Source organism: Polyodon spathula, chromosome 2 (assembly GCF_017654505.1).
Source record: "Polyodon spathula isolate WHYD16114869_AA chromosome 2, ASM1765450v1, whole genome shotgun sequence".
Classification (NCBI taxonomy): domain Eukaryota; kingdom Metazoa; phylum Chordata; class Actinopteri; order Acipenseriformes; family Polyodontidae; genus Polyodon; species Polyodon spathula.
The window spans coordinates 27,655,232-27,680,002 of NC_054535.1; the positions used below are offsets into that span (position 1 = coordinate 27,655,232).

At 36.4% G+C, this 24,771-nt stretch overlaps 1 protein-coding gene across 1 annotated transcript in view; it reads left to right on the forward strand.

The window, feature by feature from the left end:
* The window catches only part of dnah6 (dynein, axonemal, heavy chain 6), a 146,179-nt gene that overhangs the window by 3,252 nt on the left and 118,156 nt on the right, over positions 1-24,771 (forward strand). Inside the window, 15 exon segments of the mRNA XM_041218913.1 lie at positions 4,566-4,757; positions 5,075-5,328; positions 5,793-6,060; positions 6,739-6,873; positions 7,510-7,633; positions 8,234-8,360; positions 10,181-10,355; positions 10,479-10,586; positions 10,697-10,897; positions 11,260-11,380; positions 12,963-13,114; positions 18,713-18,865; positions 19,438-19,689; positions 21,658-21,786; positions 22,534-22,647. Of these exon segments, the coding sequence (XP_041074847.1) occupies positions 4,566-4,757; positions 5,075-5,328; positions 5,793-6,060; positions 6,739-6,873; positions 7,510-7,633; positions 8,234-8,360; positions 10,181-10,355; positions 10,479-10,586; positions 10,697-10,897; positions 11,260-11,380; positions 12,963-13,114; positions 18,713-18,865; positions 19,438-19,689; positions 21,658-21,786; positions 22,534-22,647 (2,505 nt within the window).

Here is a 24,771-nt window from a genome sequence, read left to right on the forward strand (position 1 = left end):
CCCAGCATCACCCCCCTCCATCCCCCACTCAGCTCAACCCAGCTTACTTACCTGTACATCAGCGTAGCTTTCTTTCTATTGTGCTTGAGATCCCCATCCAGAATCTTTCTGTCTCAACCACAGCCAGTTGCTGCTCCATTCTGCTGCTCAAGTTCATCACTGTGCGACGCAACTCTTGACCACTGAACCCGACGTCTCTGAGAAACTGGGTTGTAGAGTGTGCCACAAATCCTCGACAACCCATCTCCACTGGGTAAACTCGGACTCTCCATCCTCACTGTTCCGCTTCAGCAGCTAGTTGAGCATACCGAAGTTTCTTCCTCTCATACGCCTCATCCACAGCATCTTCCCATGGTACTGTTAACTCTACCAGATGAACAAGGCGTGCTGATCCAGACCACAAGACAATGTCTGGTCAAAGGTTAGTGGTGGCAATCTCAGGTGGAAAAAAGCCGTTGACCAACATCTGCCAGCATCTTTCAGTCTCTAGCAGCTTCCAGTTGTCCTGCGTGAGGCTTGGTTTTAACACCTGTTCTTGGTGGTTGCTCTCCTGGATGGAGGAATATTGTCTTTTGTGTGTAATGCTTTGATGGAACGGGTGGCAACTTATTGGTCAAGTTACACTTGTCTTCCAATGCTAAGGCCAAACATTGCAGCACCTGGTCATGGCGCCAAGTAAACCATCCTTGGCTAAGACCTACCTTATGTCCTGTCAATATGTGCTTTAATGTTGCAGGTAATGAACACAAAGGACATGAGGGATCCCTACCCACCCAGAGGTTTAGGTTCTGTGGTGATGGGAGGACATCATATGCTGATCTGATGATGAAACTGATCCTGCTCTGTTCTATTGTCCATAGGTCTTGCTAGCCGATCTTGCGTTTTTCCGCACTCTCCCATCTCATCCATTCTCCCTGCTTGGCCTGGGAAATGGCCTTTACACAACTGATCCTCTCCTCCTGCTTTTGCACCTCATTGACTACCAACCTCCTCCGTTGAGCAGGGGTTGCCTTATGCCATGTAGGAGGAGCTGAACTGAGACCAAAACCTCCTTTTCCGTGCTGAACTTGCCCCATAATATATCCGATTCGAAGGGCAGCCTTACACAGCTTTCTTTGCCGTCCATTTTCTTCCAGTTTTCAACACAGGTGCTGCCGCCCTTACGCATTTGTCGCGTGAATCTGCTAATGTCATTGTCAGTCGGACTTTGGCGCACTTAAACTCCTCGGTTAGAGCAGAGATTGGGAGCTGCAGTATTCATTTACCATAAAGTCCCACTCTGCTGAGGCAGCGTGGAACTCCCAAACATTTCCTGACGTATTAACTGATTAAAGCTTCCAGTTTCTTAACTGTTGTCAAGGAAACCTTGTACACAATCATTGGACACAGCAGTCTTGGCAGTAGATCAAGCTGAAAGCACCAGAGTTTCAGTTTGCCCGATAAAGCGCTGCTGTCTATGCTCTTCAACCCTTCCACTGCTTGTTGTCTCACTTCTCCCACACGAACGGTGTCCTTTAGATCCCCGTCGTACCGTCTCCGTAGACTTTTCACTGGCTTCTAGGACACTGTTGGTATTGCCTCACCATTAACGTAGAACCTTTTATCTACTACTTTACCTTTAATTATGGAGATGCTCCTTGATTTAGTGGGCTTGAATTGAATTCCTGCCCATTCAATGTTATTGGTTAATTTGCCCAATAACCGATTAGTGCAGGCTACTGTTGTAGTCATTGTTGTCATGTCATCCATGTATGCTCGAATTGGTGGTAGTCGCATTCCAGAAGCCAAGCGCTCTCCTCCCACTACCCATTTTTATGCCCTAATAATTACTTCCATTGCCATGGTAAAAGCCAGTGGAGAAATGGTACATCCTGCCATTATTCCAACTTCTAGGCATTGCCATGTAGTGCTGAATTCTGATAACTATTTCAGTTAATTGATTAACTTTTGAAAATGGATTCACAACTGCCTAGCAATAGATTAGAAGCTGTGGACAGAGTTATTTTATAGGTGAATTGAAACTGAAAACAAGGAAAAAACATTTCAAACAACAGAATATATTTACGGTAGGTATGCATTTTGCTGTTATTACAAGCATTGTAGGATTAATTAGAGTTTTTACATTTCACATAAACGTGCATTCCTTACACAAGACGTAGAACGTTAACGTTGGACATGGTTAAGCCAGCATAAATTGTCGGTTGGTGTAACAGGGAAATATTTAATTCAGGCACAATGTCTCACTTAGGGTAAAATATCGATTTTTAAGACTTTCATCCAGTTGGTGCAACCCACCCTCGATCTTGCTGCAATCAGACGTGACCAACTAATTATGTTAGTTAATGTTATATATGATATCAATTGTTTTTAATTGTTGAAGAGATCGCAAATATTGACAGGAACATTCTTATGTACTGTACACTCACAGGCTCAAACAAAATGTACCACCAAATCTCATGCCTGTAGTGGCATCCCTGTTGCTTACATAATTGTGTAATTGTTATTTAGCAGATGTTTTTATCCAAAGCAACTTTCAGAAAATTAAACAAAATATATTATTATAAATTAAACAAAATATATATAAAATAAAAAGTATATAAATTATAGGCAATACAAATGCAAAACAAACACATATATACAGTATATACAATTAATTATAAATAAAGAAAATACAAAAAGATATATAAATAGGAATTTACAAATATAGCTTGAATAAGTGGGCTTTGAGAAGATGGCGAAAAGCAGTAAAAGACTGAACAGTCCTGAGGATAACCGGTAGCTGGTTCCACCACAGGGAGACAAGGGAAGGGAAGGAGGGAGCACGGGATGAAGGAGAGTGAAGAGAAGGCATAACAAGTCGACCAGTAGAGGATGAATGGAGAGGGCGAGAGGGAATATATCTAACCCTGATGTAGCTATCAACACTGTTATCTGCTCTTGAACTGCCCCAGTATCAAATTGTATTGTGTTTTGTGTTTGCTCTTAATTGTACTGTAATTCTTGTTATGTGTTTTTTGTATACAACTGTAAGTTCCCCAGGGTAAGGACATCTGCTAAGAAAATAATAATAATAATAATAATAATAATAATAATAATAATAATAATAATAATAATAATAATAATAATAATATAAGGAGAGAGGGAATTGGAGATAGGAAGGGGCAGTATGATAAATAGAGCGATAGGCAAGAGCAATGGTCTTAAATTAGATGTGAGCAGAGATAAGTAGCTAGGTAGTGGAGAGTGCAAAGCAGAAGGGTAGTGTATGAATACCAGATGAGCAGCAGAATGTTGAAAACGTTGAAGAGGGCGAATAGCTGAAGCCGGGAGAAGAGTTACAGTATTTTTTAATAAAAGTGGCTTTTGAAGTATACAACTCACCCTCTGAATAAATGATTAAATTACCTCACACAGTACATCATTTGAAGGAACCACTACACCTACAAGTACAGTATATAGAAACATCACCTGTTGGAGATAGTAAAGCATGTGAATTAAATTACTGTATGTAGCCCCTAAGTATATATTAGGTGATGGCAGCACATTAGCTGCAGTATACACTGCAGTCAATCTTTCATCCTCAAAAAATTAAATTAGATAATGAAATAAAAGAAAAGCTGTGCTATCATTTAGAGATAAACACAGTTTGCAAATATTGCACAAAGAAAAGCATAAAAAAATCTTAAAAATACATTCTTGAACCTTAATTTTCTCAACTTTAAAATATCTGGAGGTAAAAGTTTTAAAGCCATATACAGTAGAGTTGGAAATAGGGATGCAGGTCAGCTACAATCGGTCAGTTTTTTTTTTTTTTAAATCAAATCTTTCAGCTATTTTTCACGTCCAGTTGTTTTTTGGTAAATCTGAAATTAAAGTTTAAAACTGAATATCAAGACTGAATTTGTACCATACCTTACGCTGGAAGTGGCAAATTACGTGCAAATGACATTTGAGTAGAACTGCAGCTCATGGTTTTCTAAATTGAAATTAATTATCAACATGTTGGCTTTAAAGTGACCGATGTTTGGCAGCATTTTAAAATAGCTTTTGATGAGAAAAGATTTTTAATTTAAAATGTCATATAGATTTGTGTCACCTAAAAACTAAAACAATCAGGTAAGTCTTGTCGTAACTTATGTTACTATATTAAAATTATAAAAATATTATTAAGGGATGTTGATGTGAACTGTCTACATGCAGAAAAGTGTGCTATGAGGTCCCGAAAACGATGCCGGCTTAGTGATGAGACTGCCACTTTATCATGCACGAACACTTCGTTTTTAGTTTTGTTTCAGATTTATCTTTTGTCAGTATTGTTCAGTTTGTAGTTTTTTGAAAATGTCAGTTTCTGAAAATTGTAACCATTGCATCCCTAGTAGACAAAACAAGCAGGGAGTGTAATATCTCAGTATCAACATGGGATTGTCTTGTTCTACACTGAGAGATGTTTGTTATTTCAAAGGATACTGAAGCAACAAGGGTGTGAAATCCATACAGTGTCTTTAAACACAGTATCGGTGTAAAACCTACTATGATGTTGTGAATGTGCAACTGTTTGATTGCAGCCTGTACTGAAGACATATCAAGATCACAAGCAGCCTGAATATATATATCGGAAGAACAGAGAACAGTTAGTCAATTCTAGGTGGCAACCCTCTGCCATTGGAGCTGACATAAGACCTCGACCATCATCTGTTGAAAAATTAACATCAAAAGGTCATCTACCTGAACTTCCAGCTGATTTGAAAGAGAAACAGGTATGGCTCAATATGTCACATACATAAAGAATGGCTGGTGTATGAATGTACAAAGGTTTATTAGGAGCTACCAGATGTAACCTATCTAAAATAATATAGTATTTTCATGTTTGCATGTTTTAAAATATTATCATCTTGTTCAGAAATTAAAATATACAGAACATTAATAATATGTTGCATGTGTATAAGGGATAGTCTTGAACTAAGGAATTCAATCATTCATTGCAAATTATCTAGTAAATATAAGTGGTCAAATTTTACTGAAAAATTGCCCTGGTTCAATGTTCAAACAAGTAATTTTTAAATCAATATTACAGATACTGCTGGACCAGAATAGAACTTTGTCTCCTACCCCACCAAAGAAGCCCCGTATTTCAGGATGCGGATCAGCTTTTCGCACTAAACCTCCTCCAGCCATGAAATTCAGTTCAGCTGAGGAGGTCATCAGAGCTAAGATTCATGATCCTTTGCAAATTATCAGTATCATTCGGAATAATGACCAACTTGGATTCCTTTACATGACACCTGCTGTTCCTAAGTCATCAATTCAATATGACACATACAACTTAAAGTACGTTTTTTTGAGGGGGGTTGTAGGGTACAAACACCACAAGTATATTTAAAATACCATACTGGGTTTTCAATAGCTGAAAATTGGAAGAACCTTTAACGGTTGCAACTAAATACTTGGGAAAGAAAATCCTATAATACACCTGTAAGTCAATATTATGCCAAATGGGCTGTTTTCTGTTAAACTGTTGACTCTGCACCACACATAAAAGTGATCTCAATTTGTTCCTTTCTACCAAAAGACATTTCACACCTGAAAGAAATAGTAAGATAACCAATATTAACAATTATGCCTGACATATGGGACACCATGTACGATAAAATGTATCTTATTCTGAGACAGTTATATTATTCTTCTGAACATTTACTTTTTTCTTGACACTTCAAAATAGGGACCTAGTTTAAAGTGTTATAGCAAAAGTGGTGTCAGATTTATTTAATTTTTGGTCAATATATTTTGTTTAGGATTGTTACTCATGAACACATCAATAAGCATGACTACTACACTATAAGTCAGCGTGGAGTTACTCATACCTGGAGTGGGGAGGTTGACTTTCTGGATCTGGACCGTTGGGAGCAGGAGTATTTGTACCATAAACGACTGCTTCAGATTCCAGCATTCTCACTGTTTCGCAAATGGAAGGCTTTTAAAGTCTGGAGGACAAATGTGCGTTCTAAGAAGATTAATGAATGCCGAAAGGCACTGCAGGATCACCTGTTCATTGTGAATGATGTAAGTATTATTATAAATCTAATAATGTATTAATTGTGAAGCAGTTTTTGACTGGCATGAATGGACTGTTTTCCAGCTTGTATGTATAACTAATGTATGTATTATGTAAAACAGTAGACTGAATTCATTATTTATTATTTATTTATTGGAAAGCCCTTAACACATACTTTAAAATGCTAACAAGGTTATTTCTCTTGGTCATCACAATAGCCATTTTACCACCGTAAGACACTTCCTCACCATGAGGGGCATGAGCTACAAAAGTATTCTTTTGCATGCACATGACTCACATATGGCTTGTGTAACCATAACCACATTGTGCATAATACATTAAAACATTCATTTTAACATTTTCAACAATGTTGAAATTAAAGTAGTTATTTGCTTGCATAGAAATCCAGCCTTTACTGCTGAACTGCATTTTTTTAAATTTAAAATGACATGGCCAGTACTTTTATTATCGATTTTTTTGTTTTTGTTTGTAACAGCAATTCCTTTCCATAACAGTCAATGGCCATTACAAAATTGCCTCGGTTGTGGTAACAATAAAACCGAATCCCCAGGCTTTGGTGACCTGTCATGTTGCATACAATGCTCTTCTGTCCCATTGTCATAGAAAATGTTATATGATAACATTTAGCACAATGGAACTAATTGTATATTTTATTTTCCACTAAGTCTTTGCGTCCTGCAATACTTAATATCCGAGAAATGTGTTACCGGATCAGTGACATGGGACTTTGCCGTATTGAGAAGGGCCACACCTACACTTTGAAAGATTTCAGAAATGCGCAGTTTAAACAGCTTGAAGAGGTAAGCTGTGTTAACAGTAATTGCTGAATAATGTAAAGACCTATTTATTATAAAGGTTTACTGATGTGTACCATTGTAAAGGGATGCTAATACAGTATATTGTGGATGCATAGTATAGGCACTGTAATTGCATTGTAAACGGCAAAATAGCCATGCAATTTTGAATGATAAACTTTTATATATATTTAAACTGTGTCTTTGAATGACAGCCAGGATGTATGTGTTTTCTGAATGATTCAGGCATACCTGAAAGGCAATTCCACATCAAAAACCTAAACATTGGGGTCTATTCAATATTAATCTAAGAATAAGGGTATCAATATTGCAATCCTTTGTGATCAGAGTTTTTGACACTATTTAGTGATTTCTTTTTTAATCTTTGAAATTTAGTAAGAGGGGGATTTACGTTTACCATTATTTATATCAATTCAATTCGTTTCAGTGTAAAATGAACAGTGGCATAAAAGGTCATGATTACTGGAAGTGATGTTTTTTTTTTAAATAACTTACATTTTCCATGGATTCTGTTTACTGTTTGATGTCCATTCATAAATATACAATTATATAGAAAAATAATAATGATAATAACAGAAAGCATTTTACAAAAATATGAATTTGTGTTTGCACTGTTTGCAGGTTGCTTCTCGTTTGGCAGAGTTTAGGGAACTTGTCAAAGAAGTAGCAAGGAGTGCCTGCCGCACTGCTTTACTTGAAGCTGGATATACCCCTGATGATTATTTCTACAATGCAGAGGATGGAGGTAGTTTTGTTCAGTAATTAAATTACCCCTTTTTAAACTAAACTAAACTACAATACAGAAATGTATAGATGCTGCAAAAAAAGATTGCTTGCACTTGATCTTGATAAATTAAACAATTGAAAAAATGAAATTTTAGACTAGCTGTCAAGTTATTTATGGAACAGCATGGCTATTGTTCCATAAATTATATTGTTTCACTAGAACCCCAGTGGCATACTGGAACCACACTTGTCAGGCAAAGTGAAAGATTGCTGGATTGAATGATGTTTTTTTCTATCATCAATATGATATGATAAGCTATTTTAATTCTATTGAATTTGCCTTGTAGTATAAGTTTAGAGAAAAGAAGGTGAGGTTATATTAAGAGGGCATTGTAAAAAAAATAACATTAGAAGTTAAGAATTTGCATATTTTAAAATCTTTTTTTTAAACATTTTCATTTTATTTGTATATTCAAATGGTTCCACTTAGATCTCACCATTATTTAGCTCAACCTAATTTTAATGGTAGGACTTATGTATTTATGGCCACCATTTTATAAGAGGAATTTCTTATTAGAAATGACAGTGTTTTTAATGTGACTCATGACAATGGTTACAGGGGCAACAGCTTCCAACTTTCTAGGGCACCCAGATGGAGACATGGAGATGATGTATGGCGACTCCCCAGAGAAAATGAGCTACACAGAGCAGGCAAATAAAAGAGCCCATTGTAGGAGGCTAACATGGTTAGTACTTTCGATGATATTGTTAGTATACTAAAATAAATATCTCAGCTGAGTTTTTTTGAATGTCATTAGTACTAGTTCATAGGTATGATGTAATAAAAACATTAAAACACTCCGGAATATTACTGAGCTTTGCAGTTTTGTCTAGTTCCTTTCCTATGAAAGCTGAGTAGGATGCTATGTTTCCTACCAAATATATATATATATATATATATATATATATATATATATATATATATATATATATATATATATATATGTGTATATATATATATATATATATATATATATATATATATATATATATATATATATATATATATATATATATATAGTGTATATAGAAAGTCTACACCCCCTTGAACTTTTTCCACATTTGATTGTGTCAGTGCCTCAGAGTTTAATGCATTATAACAGTGTTTGACATTTTTCTGTATCAGAATAATGGCAAAACGTCAAATTTGAATTGAGTGTCAGTATATAGTACTTTTATGAAGAATACTTCACATTGATAAACATTGAAATGGTATTGTAACAAGGTACTTGTGACACATGTGTGGACAACTGCATTGCAAGAGAGAAAAGCCAGCACACTTGTGGATCATTTTAATTAGCAGTTTTTAAACTATAAATAGCCCGGCCAAACTACGGTTGGAAGTTCAGTTTGAACCAACAGACAAGCAAACCAAGTGAAAGAGAGTGTGTCGGGAGAGGGGAAAAGGGAAGAGTGGAGCTGAAGCGAAGCTGAATTGTTTTGTCTCACGGAGAAAACCGCAGCTGCTCTAGCAGCAAAAAAGTAATACATTAGGAAAGATAACCACCTATTTGGCCTAATATTTATTTAGTTATAAAATGAATGCTGAATAAGATGTCTGTGTTATAAAGTGCCAGCGCAGCTTTTCTTCAGTTCAGATATGTATCAAAAGGGAGAGACAGAAACGAAAGTTAGACTGAGAAGTTGTTTACAATTTGAACAACATCGATACTGTATTTACTGTAGAAATATTGCATGAATCACTAGTATAGGGAATTGGGAGACATGCTGGAGGAGCATCACATCCGAGACATGTTATAACAGAGAGCCTTTTAGCGAGGGAGCACTATATATATATATATATATATATATATATATATATATATATATATATATATATATATATATATATACATACACACACACACACACACACACACACACACACACACAGTGCCTATATAAAGTCTACACCCCTTTCAAATTTTTCACCTTTTGTTGCCTATAGCCGGGAATTAAAATGCATTACATTTTTTTTTTTCATTTATCTACACATCCTACCCCACAACTTCCAAGTGAAAAAAAAAATTCTAGAATTTTGTGGAAAATTAATTAAAAATAAAAACTGAAATAACTTGGTGGGATAAGTGTCCACCCCCCTTGTAATAGCAAGCCTAAATTAGCTCAGGTGTAACCAATCGCCTTCAAAATCACGCACCAACTTAAGGGGGTCACGTTAAAGAATTAAGAAGGGCAGTTAACATATTTATTGACTGGTGAAATACAATTCAAAGTTGCTGCAGTTTGTCCACTGTTTTGCCATTTCAAATATTTTCACAAAAAACAAATTCAACTTTCAAGCTACAGTGTGCAGTGAAAAAGCACATCATGAAAAACCACTAATATTTTAATTTACTTAGTCATTAAGTTTTAAGTACATGTTGTTTGATCACCAAAATAACCATTCATTTTTAAATGGAATTAGTAAAAAAGGCAGTTTCATTTCTGAATACAAGCTATGGTTAAAGTATGCATGGTTTTTACAATTTGTGTTTTCTTTTTGTAGCTTTATTCGGCTTGCTGATTACCTCATTGTTAACACAATGCACATCTTGGCAGTGAATTCAGTAACTACTTTGCTGAACTATCTCAAAGAGCAGGTTAAACAAACTGCTACAATAGATGTCATTAGGAGCTGGGGTACAGAGAAACAAGTAAAAGTTGAAGATTCTAACAAAAAGGTAATAAAATTGGTCATTAAAAAGCTATTTCACTATTATTGTAGATTAGATTGATTTCATACCTATTGACTTTGCATAATATTTCTTATTTGTTTGTTCATTTATTTGTTCTCTTTTTTCCAGACAACTGTAGAACAGGATAATGAAGAGACATGTATTCCAATGTATCTTTCGGAACTGATGCTGGAGACTCAAGCCTTATCCTTCTTGCCCTCAGCTGATGACTTTAAGGTTTGGGTGGAAATATTTAGAAAAATAAATCAAAATCAAAAGCCTGTTCCAAAAGTTTCAATGGCAAACTATAGGAGTAACAACAATGTAACATGTATTTTTCTTTTCAGGACTGTATTTCTGAGATTATTCAAAAATTTCAGGAAACTGTGTTATCACTTGCTAATCTAGTGCCTGACTCGTACTTTGATGCCTTTACTCAACCTACCATCAATAATAAAACTGAAGAGAAAACTTGTGGAGATGGGCCAAGCCTTGCTTCAATGTTTGAAGATGATAAGCATTTGCATTCCATAGTCCAGGAAATAAAGGTACTGTATATGCAACACTAAAACAATGTTACAAGGATAGCATTGATAGAAGTCATTATATTGTTTTCCTCCTTGGATGTGGTGACTGTTCCCATCTGTGAATATTGTAGCACATTTTGAGCTAGAGAACATTCGTCCATTTGTGGTGAAACTCAAATTTATCATGCTTTTTATGCCAAGAAATGCACAGAACTTTCATCCAGTCCAAAAATAAACATTACAATAATTGAACAGCTTTACTGCTACATTATTACAGTCTATTTCACTAATTTAGTAATGTTTTTTATATTCTTGGCAGGGGATGTTTTTGTTATCAACATATGCAAATTATTAACCTTTCTGTTCTGATATCTATTTTTCAGGAAGCTCTTCAATTTGCTTTTGATGCAGCTAACGTGTACGCTGGTACATTTGAAAGATTCCGCCAGTTCTACAAAGAAAATGAAGGTCTTGACTTAGAAGCACTTAGACAACAAGAACATGGTATGTCCAGCATAATAGGCATCAGGGGTTCTGATTTTTAACAGGGTTTTTAGTTTTGAGGAGTGAACAACATATTGTAATAAATCACTCACAATTTGTTTTTGAGTTGACTCGGGTGCTTCATTGAAACACATTGAAGATAATTTGGTATATAATGCAATAACTTTCAATTTGTTTTTAACCATTAAACACTGTGACTGACATTGCAACTGTGATACCCGCTCCATTCATTCAGACACAGCCTTAAAGATTAAATTGAATGTGATTGTACTTTGTACCAAAGTCACTGCACTATTAACATGATTTCACGATGGTTCAATGAAATACAGGAATCACATCCAAACAAAATGTGCAATTTATTTTCCTATTTTGCTCAAAAATATAACCAGAACACCTACTCATAAGATGCTGTCTGAAATACCTGTCATCTAGCACATCTACACAATAAACATATCATCTAACATAATGAACATGTCGTCTAACATAAAAAAATAAATAATGTAATATATTGGCAATTCTTATGAGTAAATAGTTACATAATATAAACATTTTACATTTAAACTAATACACTAAAACCATATCCAATCCTGTAAGATATGATACACAGGATGACGTTAAAACGCAGCTCAGGCATCCAGCTTTTATGAACAATCTTTCAGTTGTTGCAGTGGTAGGTGGGCAGCATTAGGGTACCAACAATGGTAGTCCTAGTGCAGGAGGACATAGACAAACACAGTGTAAAATAATGAAAATAGTAAATACAAAACAAAACACTGGAAAAACAAATAAAACAAAAGCTGGCTCCTGGAACCTTCTCCCTAACACAAATTCAATATACTTTTACTCCCTACACTACACACTAGGATCCCGGTTACCCCACACAGTGGTCCTAGTTCCAGTGTCCTGGTAAGTAGTCACACGTATTTGGATCAGTCACCCTGGATTTACACAGTCATGAGCTTCAAGCTGGGAGATGAAGAAAACAAAGGACTGGTTTTTCAGCCCCTCGATAATCAATAAGTTAACCAACACCTGGCCACCTGCTGCATATGGATTTCAATTAGACAGGGAGGGAATTCTAACCTCCCAGTCCTTACATATCTAACTCAAGCTATTTGTAAAATTAAACACATTTTATTTATAATCAAACAAAATACATTATTTACAGGTGCAGGGCCTCAGCCCTGCCACGGACTCAATGTCAATAAAGTTACTGCAATGTAGTATCCAATATTTTTACATATCCTATGGACCCCTGCAACCAATTAAACTATGACAGGCTCTACTGTACTGACCGTACAAGCTACCAAAAATATGATGCACCAAAATAAAAATCAAGAAAAAATATGTGGTACTGCCAGTTGATGTAGGTCACTGTGATATTGATCACTACCAGGCAATCTCTTGGCATAGGCTTGGCTTTTCACAGTTCAAAGTTACATACACAAATCACAGCTTTGTCTTTTAAAATGCATCTTTATACCTGTTGAATAACACATTTGTCAAGAATATTAGGTGATGCAGACTATAGAAGCGAAAAACAAATCAATGGAGAACCCTAAACCTTTTTTTATCCCTTTAGGAGTAGCTTTCTTTGGCGAACAATTGAAAACTTATCACACAGAACACAAGGATGCTCTGGCTATAAAACAAAAAAGAAATCTGGGGATGCTACTAATTGATACAACTCAACTTAAGAACAAACTCATTCCATCCCCCTTACGTTGCCTTGAGGTAAGCAACACGTTATTTGTTTTTCTTGAAACTTCATACATTCTACAAATACTATCGGCACATACAACTGTTATTCCAGACCCAATCCATGGAATATAAAATTTGAGGTAAGTGCTATGCCGGAATTTAGCTTTATGGGCCCTTGTTTTTAATCCCTACTCTTTTGGCTCTAAAACACGTTCTGAACTCATTAGATCTCAGAAATGAAGCAAGCTTGGGCCTGGTAAGTACTAGAATGAATCCTGAGTTAAATAAATGTTCCAGCGGGATGTTAGGGATGCAACTGTGAAGTAGTATGTGCATTGCCTTTTGTTTAAATGTGAACCTGATGTCCTTTAAACTGTGGATATCCCATTAAAGTACATGGTGGTAACAAAATAATTCCAGCAAATCTTACCCAATATACAGTATATTGCCATCATTTTAAAGGCCTTAGATTGTCCTATATGAAATCCACTCCCATAATGGTAAAGGTGAATTAGATATGTTTTTATTTATTTGAAGCTGTTAGTGAAGAAAAATGATTGAACGCTCCTTGCAGATACTTCAGTGTTACACTTCAGGTCAACTTCTAGATGTTGCATTAAAGAACCTGTGAGTTTCTGGAGATTTTAAAATGTAAAAGTACAGTGCATTTTCTTGAAAATATGGTTGTACGTGAACTTTTAAAAAGTAAACATTGGAAACCATAAAAGCAAGGCATCCTCAACATTTTCTGTTCATAGGCCTGTATTATTGTATCACAGTTTTTCAGAACGGTTGAGAAAGTTTTTCATGGGAATGTTGAAATCTAAAGCGACATTTCTTTTTCTTCTACAGTGGTGCATTATCCACTGCTTTTTAACACCTCTACTTTTGTCTGCAAGGATAGTGCACATTTTTTGTGATGGTCACTCACTTCAGTGCTTCATGGAAAAGGCATTGATGCGTGACCACTTTGGCAACTCAAAATGCATCATAGGCGCAGTAGACTCTAAACAGAATAAAAATACAGGGTAGAGGTGCTAATCTCAATATCCTTTACACTCAGCTCTTCGAACTGTGGTAATTAATTTTATTCAAATGTTTCTTCACTGGTCTGTGTGTTTGTGTGTGTGTGTATATATATATATACACACACACACACAGGTAGTAGACAAAAAAATGTAAAAACTTGGGGAAATGAGGGACACCAAGTATATTGAAAGCAAGGGCTTCCACACAGGTGTGACTCATGCGTTAATTAAGCAAATAACATCTTAGCATGCTTTGGGTCATGTATAAAAATGCTGGACAGGCCTGGTTGCCTATAATTATGGCTAGCATGGCTGTAAGAGGAGACCTCAGTGACTTTGAAAGAGGGGTGATTGTTGGGGTGCGTTTGGCAGGAGCTTCAGTGACCAAGACAGCTCAACTTGCGGATGTTTCACGAGCAGTGGTGTCTAAGGTGATGTCGGTATGGAACTCCGAGGGAAAGACATCATCAGCAAAGGACAACAGTGGGCGGAAGCGCATACTCCAGGATCGTGATCAATTGACTTCAAATTTCAACCTGGGGCGCAAGCAGCCAGTTTCATCAAAAACGGTCCATTGAGAACACCAAAGAGTGGAATACCATAGTCAGGTTGCAGTACATAAACTGCTCATCACACCTGGCAATGCACATTGCGAGTCCAGTGGTGCAAAGAGGACAGGTAATGGACTACCGAGCAGTGGAAAAATGTGATATGGTCAGATGAGTCATCCTTCACCATGTTCTTGACAAATGGACACGTGCACGTGTACACTCCAACCTAAAGAACTCTACAGCCCTGAGTGCTTGGTTCCAACAGTGAAGGGTACTGGTGGTTCCATAATGTTGTGGGGTGCATTTTCCTGGCATGGTTTGGGTGCACTCATTCCCAGTGCTAATCACTACTTAATGGTACTGAGTGATCATCTTCACCCTATGTTGCAGCATTTCTTTCCTGACAGAGGGGGGTGTCTTCCAGGATGACAGTGCCCCCATCCACAGAGCACGTGTGGTTGCCCAATGGTCTGATGAGCATGACAGTGGTGTTATCCATATGTCATGGCCTTTTAAGGCACTAGATCCCAAATGAGCATTTATGGGATATTCTGGAACGACCTCTGAGACAGCTATTTCCACCTCCATCAACCAGGTGTGAGTTGAATAACCTTCTCGTGGAAGAATGGTGCTGCATCCGTCCACAGAATTCCAGAGGCTGGTAGACTTATATTATATATATATATATATATATATATATATATATATATATATATATATATATAATTATAATTTGATTGGCTTTCTAAGAAATTTCTTTTGTTGATTTATATCCAATTTTGTAGCAAAATCGTTTTTGCTTTTGCTTTTGTGAATGAGGAAAAAACGTTACAGTAGATTATCTACAATTATTTATTTCAGCAAATTTTTTTTGCAAAATTCTAAAAATGCTAATTCAAAGTATTCATACCCTGACAAGGGAAATTTAATTAATAGCTAGTTGAGTCACCTATATCAATAATAACCTCTTTTAAATGAGTAGGATATTTGTCAGTGAGCTTTTGGCATGATTAATTAGTGATTTTTTTTTTTTTTTTTTTTTTACCATTCTTCAATGCTAAATTGTTCCAGTTCATTCAAATTCCGAGGACTTCTCTTATGCACAGCCTTCTTCAACTCATACCAAACATTCTCAATCGGATTTAGATCGGGACTTTGACTAGGCCATTTCAGAACCTTGATTTTAATCTTCATTAACCATTCTGAAGTAGATTTTGATGTGTGCTTTGGATTGTTGTTGTGTTGGAATGTCCAGTAGCGATTTAAACCAAGTTTTGTAGCATAGGGTTTGAGATGATTGGCCAATATCTTTTGGTATGCTATGAAATCCATTTTACCGTGTATTGGAACTAAATTTCCTGTGCCATTAGAGAAAAAACAACCCTATATGCTTGACAGTAGGTATGGTGTTCTTTTCTTTGTACGCCTCACCAGACTTTCCCCAAATGTAACAACTATCATCAGCGTGACCAAAATAACTCAATTTTGGTTTCATCAATCCACAAAACCTTTGTTATTCAAATGCCATTTTGCAAACTTTAAGTGATTGTCCTTGTGACTGTTTCCTAAGAGTGACTTTTTTCTTTGCCTTGTGACCTTTGAGACCTTCACCATACAATACTTGACCTAAGGTTGAAATGGAAACCACACTTTGTATGTGTTTTGCTGTCAATCTCAGATTGTTATTAACCTTCCTCACAGTTCTACTTTTTCTTGGTGAAATAAGCTATTTTTTTCCAGACCGAGGGAGCGTTGTGACAGCACCGTGAGTCTTGTACTTCTTTTTTTTTCTTTCTTTTTTTAAAAATGTAGTCATCGGCAATGGTTTTTACCCCGGTTTTCTCCCCAATTTGGAATGCCCAATTGTTATTTTTATCCCAGTTCACTGCTGCTGAGTCCACAATGAAGCCACCAGACCTATAGTGCCGGAGGACAACACAGACAGGCAGGCACCCTATCAGCCCCAGGGGTCACTGGTGCGTGGTGAACCGTGGATTGCCCTGCTGACCTAAGCCCTCCCTACCCGGGCGGTGCTCAGCAAATTGTGCGCTGTCCACTAGGAACCCCTGGTCACAGTTGGCAGTGACATAGGCTAGATCTGAACTTGTGATCTCCAGTCTATAGGGCTCATCCAGCACTCCACGCAGAAGTCTTGTACTTCTTGATAGTAGAAACAGTAGTTGAAATTGGGATACCCAAATGCTTGGAAATCTTCTTGTATCCTTCTCCAGCTTTATGACAATAATTAATTTTCTGCCTATTGTACAGCAAAGTACGGTGGCCCTGTAAGTCATCAAAACAAAGTGTTTTTTTATCGTGTTTACATGATCACGGTCCTAGAAGCCCACTTCAGTATGATCGTTTTAACACAATCCCGGTCCTTAAAGGGTTAACAATACAAGCAACACAGCACAAGCAACCACAGACAGTCGACAGACGAATAACATACAACTTTCTGTGTAATATATATATATATATATATATATATATATATATATATATATATATATATATATATATATACACACATACACACACACACACACACACACACACACACACACACACATATATATATATATATATCTATTGTAACCAAGTTTGCAACTCACACACGGTTAGTTGCCCCTTTCAGACAGGTCCCAGGACACAAATGGAAGATTTTAAGTGCTTGTGCGCACTTTTAATAACACACCAAAACACAAAATAAACAAACACCAAATAAAAACCTAGCTCTTACGAGCGCTAACTAACACACGCAGGAACCTAACTAATACAGTACAGCTAAACTGTTTACCTGTAACACAAAATACGTAACACACAAAAATGGCTATTACACACTACCTTTTTTTTTTCTTTACAGTTGAAAGCACCATCAACTGGGCTCTTCACACAGCAGCCCTGTGCACACTGACTGCTTCCTTTAAATACCCTGCATCTGACTCTAATTTACAATAAACACGAGGTGCAGGGGATAACTAAATAATTAATACAATTACAGTACTCTTCCTGAGTGTATTTGTAAAGTATATATTCATATATATATATATATATATATATATATATATAGATATATATATATATACACAGTTATTTATTTTTAGTTATTAATTGTGTGTTAATGTAAGACAAATCTACATTCTCACATGTTTTAGGCGGGGGAGGGGGGATAATAGTTCCCTGCCTAAAAAAGCGCATGTGAGAATGTAGATTTGTGTTAATTGTTTTAATCAAATATATATATTATATATAGATATATATATAGTATAAAGTATATGAAAATACACTCAGGAAGAGTGCAGTAATTGTCTAAAAAAACAAAGCACTACAAGAACTCAGACTCTCAGTAGCAACTAGTGTGTTGGATACATTCCTTCAAGGGTCGAAAAAGATGTTATCCAGTTTTATTGTTAACATATGCTAAAAAAACATTTTTCATATAGGAAAATCTATAACGTGATGTTAATACAATATATAGAATTTACTGGAATTATTTTGTTGACAGATCTAATTGTGTACTTTAACATCAGACTCTGCTAAATGGAACCCTTGACAGTCATATACAGGAAGTTAAATTGGTGTCGATAGGCAACAGATATTTCAATTAGAGGTAGGCACATGCAGAAAATCTGTAGCTAGATAATGGGAACCCTTTCGGTTAATTAAAGGTTTGGATGAACTGGCAACATGAAATCAATTGTAAATCAGATATACATACTTTTACCTTGAGGTATATTATACCGTACATTATCTTGCTTTCCTGGCTCCTGCCATAGTTTTAGAAACCGGGCCTGGATTACATCATAATTATGGCAGTGCCACAGTATAGGTGTGGCGCTGCACGATAAACTTTTATGTCATTTAGGGCCAGCACTGCAGCAGAAGTTTATAAGCTAAAAGACTAATTCTGTGACTGTGTACTGACTAAGGTTGTTAGGAAAATTATTTCTGGGACTTGTTCAGGTAGTTCCACAATGCCGTGAGTACCTGGGTTTTTGGTTAATTTAAACAGTAAAATTTCTACAATTAACCACTGTTCCTGTTTTTTCAAGGCCATAAATGACATGCTCCCAGTTCTTGCAAAAAAGAAAATGGATGCAATTATTGCAGAGGCACAGGATGCTCAGTTTAAGCTTGAGTTTGTTCCAACTGCAACAACAGAGTATGTTAACAGCTTGTTGTTTCTTGATGAAATACAAGAAAGGGTAAGAGTAATTCAAATAAATTACACTTTTGGTGCTTTCTGTTTTTTTTTATAAGCTTGATAATTAAGAATAAATTCAAGTGATTGCACACTATTGAAGACGGAATCATGTTCTTGTTTTGTTTAAGCCTTTGTTACCCAAATTGTGAAAAAGCTGTCCTCTCTCTCTCTCTCTCTCTCTCTCTCTCTCTCTCTCTCTCTCTCTCTCTCTCTCTCTCTCACTCTCTCTCTCTCTCTGTATATTGTGGTTTTTAGTTAGTTTCACCACGAGAACAGAAATGCATTTGTTTATTTCAAAAGTAATAACAATGTTGATGTTCAGGGTAATAACTTTAAACTGATGGATGAAGCATTTACATATTTTCTGGCACTGGACAGAATTGTACAGTTATAGGTTTCATATAGATGTTTATGGGATGCAAGTGTATGTCCTTTTAAATACACTCAAGCATGTAGAAGATATTTAAATATTTAAATAAATGTGAAATGTTTTACTGTTCTAGCAGTTCAGAATAATGAATGTGCTTAAAATGTAATGCTTTAATCTTATGTATATTTATTTATTTTTTATAGATTGAGGTTCTTGATGAGGAAACTAATGTTGTGGCTGAAATGTATAAACTCATTGATCAATATCGTGTTCCGACACCTCCTGAAGATTTTGCTGTATATGCAACTCTAAAGCCTTCCATTGTTGCAGTCCGCAATGTAATAGATAAAGCAGTGGGAGACAGAGAATCTAATGTTACTAGATTCTGTCAGCATTTAGACAAAGATATCTTAGAACTGAACAAGGATGTCAAGGAACTGAAGCAGCAAGCTCAGGTATTTACATTTATTTTACTTAAATGAAGAAAATAGATTACATATTTCCATGATAATAAATTATTATGTATGTTGATATACAGTGTTTTTTGCACATGCTATGGGTTTGAACATATTTAATCCAGGCATAACACATTCCGGGATTGCTTTCTGCTGGTTTTAGACTTGGGCAAGGGCTTGTAAATCCGGTCTTTGCGCTTTGGATTCCTTCTGGTTTTATAGGTATCTGTGACAGGATGGCTTGAGTGGTGACGTCAGACCCGTAAGAAACTCACAGTACTGAGGTTGAAATATGAATGTGCTTGCTTGCGCCAGTTTATTTCAATAGAAAATAAAAGGTTGAACAGACAAAACACGGCACTTTGGGCCAAAATAAATAGACAAACAAAACAAACAGACACGAACAAACAGACCATGGACAAACACTAAACAAGTATTGTGCTGGCCCTCCAGCATGGTAGTAATTGTTAGTATACTTTGAATTCTTATTTTAATCTCCTCTCCACACCTGTTCTCCACTCATGAACACACAACTCTGAGTGAGTGAATTGTGCAACTATTTATACAGCTATACTGGGATTCAATTACTAATTCATTATTCACTTGAACTCCAGCATGTGAACTAATTTGCGCATTCCCTGTGCTCACATATTAATACACATTTTATCTGCAGGTGAAGTGGTTGTGCAATCCCCGTGCCTAAATACAACAATGTATTTGAACAACACTTGTGCTAAACATTCCGCATGATATCCTGTGCACCAGTATATATACACCAACATTAACATCACATGCACATACACACATAAGCGGGGCACATTGCTACAGTATCATTAAATTATTAACTGATTAAAACCTGGAAGGAGGTTAAAATGGTTCACATAAGTGATTTAGAGTAAACTAAGTGGGGTAAAAAAAAAAAAACCTCTAGGAGTAGCATTAGGTACCTCTGAACTGAGGTGGTGTCATGTTCTGAATGGAAGAAAAAAAAAAAAAAAAAAAAAAAAAATATATATATATATATATATATATATATATATATATATATATATATATATATATATATATATATATATATATATATTGAAAAAATTACGTACCATAGACAAGACGGTACACAATACGTAAACGACGTGGGTGTGGACGTCCTTTAGCTCTGTCTCCAACTTCAACTAGGCAGGCGTCGACTTGTCCTAAATAAAGTTGATAGTTGTGCAGAAGTGAACAGGATTTATGTCATGTACATTGTGTCAACATGGTGTGCACAGAGTACATATAACACAGTGTACAAAAACTTTGGTGGGACTCAATAATAAACGAACTTCAGCTGTCGGCTGGAGTTCAGCTTGCTTACTCACTCTTCGGTATCCAACCTGGTTCTGGTTCTCTCTCTCGCTCTCACTCACTCACTTACTCACGTCAGCGAATTTCAGCTTCTTTAGCCCAGTTGGCTTTGGTTTTGCAGCAGTCTTGAGATGAATTAATAGAGCCTTTTTATACCTGACACCCTGCTGGAACACATCTACCTGCTGATTTAGATTCCATACCTGGTAATCACACACAACAGGCAGAAGCTCTACTGCTACTTCATTAAATAATTACAATAAATATACACTATTTACAATATACATTTACATTTACATTTACAGAAAAAAACTCTGCCACGGTGCTGTATACACTGAAATTAGTGTCGGGTAAGTTACACAGTAGCAAAATTGATAGGTTTCCGAAAAAAAAAAAAAATCTTTCAATGGCGGATAAATGGTTAGGGTGGATATGTGACGGGTGGATACACGACAGATTACTGTACTTACTTAGATCTGTACTTTTAACCACATCCATGAAGCATGTCTGTATTTTGTATCTTTCTACACTTATTTCATTGCTGGTCTAAATAAGCTTTGAATGCTCATTTTAAGGCTCCCCATATTGCATATTTGTTTTTTTTTTTTTGTTTTTTGTTTTTAGGATCCTCAGATTTTAGATATATCTGCAGAGAAACCGAAGATAAAACAGTTACTAGAAGAAATGCATGCGAAAATTGATGACCTGCAAAAACAAGCATTCCAATACAAAACCTTTCAGAAAACTTTCAAGGTATTTTGTCTCTAGTATAATGTATTTATTTTTGTATTCCTTTTATACAGTATACAATGAATACGCACCAATTCTGTTACAATTAAACCAATGCAGTTCAAGTACTTGTATTGTAGAAGGGTAGTGAATGATGCCTATTTTTTGGCTACACAGTGTTCAATAATGTTTTTAATTGAAAACAAAAAAAAAGATTATCGTACATAACTCCATTATAACACATAGCACTGGTTTGAAGGGATACTTCATATCATCTGAAGTTTAAATATTACATTTCTTACCTTTAATGTCCTGTTATGTGTGTTTTGCGTGATTATTGTCTGGTATTTTCTCTGGCTAGATCTTTTTTGCCATGTTTACTAACTTGGTGGGGAAAATATTAGTGTTGTGCTGTATACTGAAGCCTATACAGTAGGTGAAGCATTGTGGGTTTTTTAAGGTTCTGATTGGGTTGTGTGATTTATGACATTAAATATATCTCCCGGTAACCAATATACTAAACTGATATTTGATATAGCAATGATTGGAGCTTTTGTTTTTTTATTTACTTACTCAAAAACATTAGTGTAAGCAGGTTTCTTTTACATACAGAATATGTTCAGTGTATGGCTTTGTAGTTTAAATGGTTTGATATGTTTAATATATAAATATATGTACTGCAGAAATATGTGTTTGTTGAAAAATTATACACTAACATAAGAGCTGGAGCTTTTAATGTCTTACAAATGACCCTGTTTTGAACACGTTTAGGTTGAAGTAACAAAATATGATGCTTTGGAAGAACTTAGTGCTGAGCTCAAACTCAAAAGCCTCCTTTGGGATTCACTTGATGAATGGGATATTCTTCAACTTGAATGGCTGGAGGTAAGGCATTTGACATATAAACAGAAAAACAATATCATGAATTTAACTTAGTAATATTAAACAATTTAGCAATCCTTCGGTCTGGTCTTGTACATCAAGGTTCAGCAATGATACAGGTAGTAGTTTTGCAGTAAATTAAATCACTAATAAACAGTCTGTTTATTTCATGAAGCCACTGTATTGGACAAAAAACAATTCTATACACATCATGAACCTTAAATATATTAAAAACAATAAACAAAAGGAAAGAGCTATTTGTGTTATAGACAACAGCTGTTCTGTAGATGTTTTCCCCGTATATTGTTGTAAGTAAACGGTTCTACAATTGTGCTTTCTAATGTCTGAATGTTTTTATGTCTTGTCTGAACAAGACAATATTGGTTATCTTATGTAATCTACTGGTAGCAAGTTGTTATTTGTCCAATACTAAATGTACTGAATATCTGTGACTCCGCTTCAATAAACAGGTTATGATTACTGACTATGCGTGAGGCGAGAGTGTATTAAATGGAATGTCCAGACAGTAATTTATGTGTACAGAAATAAAATAATTTATTTTTATTTTCTATACACAACAAAAGGATTAAATAACAAACAAAAAAACAAAATGGTGTGAGGGAAGGAGTGCAGGGGTGAAATCCAAAACAAACTGTGATGACTCGTCTTTAATTTGTCTTCGTGGTGACCATACATAAACAAAAAAAAGACAAAAGAAATGTTAGTGTTTCAAAAATCCCGCTGCACAAAACCAGACTCTCCCTCCACCCGTTACTCCTCCTACTTTACTTTCGGACCAACCCCGAACACAGTAGTACGTTCCCTTTAGTATGTAATGTCCCGCCTCTGTAGTCAGTGGAACACCAATCCCCAACCGACACGTGTCCTTATCCTTCACTTGACTCCAGTGGCTGGAATTTACATACTCGTACTTCCGCCCCTCACCAAGGTGCCGCCCCTCAAAAGATGACTTTTGCCATGGTCACGAGATCTTGGTAAGGGAAGTCCCGAGTTGGTTTGATGCCACCTACTGTCGGGAGGCTGAATCACAGACCGAAACCCCTTTGACTCATCACATATCCCACCCCTCAGAGTGGAGCCGAAGGAACACTCGGAAACCTCTAACCCTTCCCTTTTACCTCCCTCCCGGGAAAAAAAAATCAGCATTTTGATGTAACTTACCCGCACGATACCTTATTTGAAAGGCGAAGGGTTGGAGCGCCAGGTACCACCGCGTAATCCTAGCGTTTGAATCCTTCATCGTGTCTAACCACTTTAAAGAAGCGTGATCTGTGATGAGTACAAAGGGTCGTCCCAGAAGATAGTATTTTAAAGATTCCACTGCCCATTTCACTGCCAGGCATTCTTTCTCCACTACCGAATACCTCTGTTCTCTGGGCAGTAACTTCCGACTGATGTATAGTATCGGGTGTTCTACACCATCTCTCTCCTGGGACAGAACCGCCCCCAGACCAGTCTGCGATGCATCTGTCTGCAGGACGAACTCTCGGCTGAAATCCGGGCTTATTAATGCTGGGGCCTGACTCAAATTAGTTTTAATAGATTCAAAGGCTGTCTGACACTCTGCACTCCACTTAATTTTATTTGGAGCGTTCTTTTTAGTGAGATCAGTGAGAGGGGCGGCTATAGTGGAAAAGTGTGGAATAAAGCGGCGGTAATAACCAGCCAACCCTAACAGTGATCTCACCTGGGTTTTCGTGGTAGGTACCGGTGAATCCAACAAAGCCTGGACTTTTGAAACCAACGGTTTCACTCTACCCTTACCCATTATGAAACCTAAATATTTAGTTTCTTCTTTTCCAATAGCGCACTTTGCCATGTTCGCTGTGAGCCCCGCCCTCCTCAGAGACTGTAAGACGGCTTCTAATCTAGTCAAATGTTCTCTCCAGGAAGAACTATAAATGACTACATCATCGATATACGCAGCTGCATACTCTCGATGAGGTTGTAAAACCCTGTCCATTAGTCTCTGAAAAGTAGCAGGCGCTCCATGAAGTCCGAACGGCATAGTACAAAATTGAAAAAGACCCTCTGGGGTTGAAAATGCCGTTTTCTCACGAGAGGCTTTCGTTAATGGAATTTGCCAATATCCTTTCGTCAGATCCA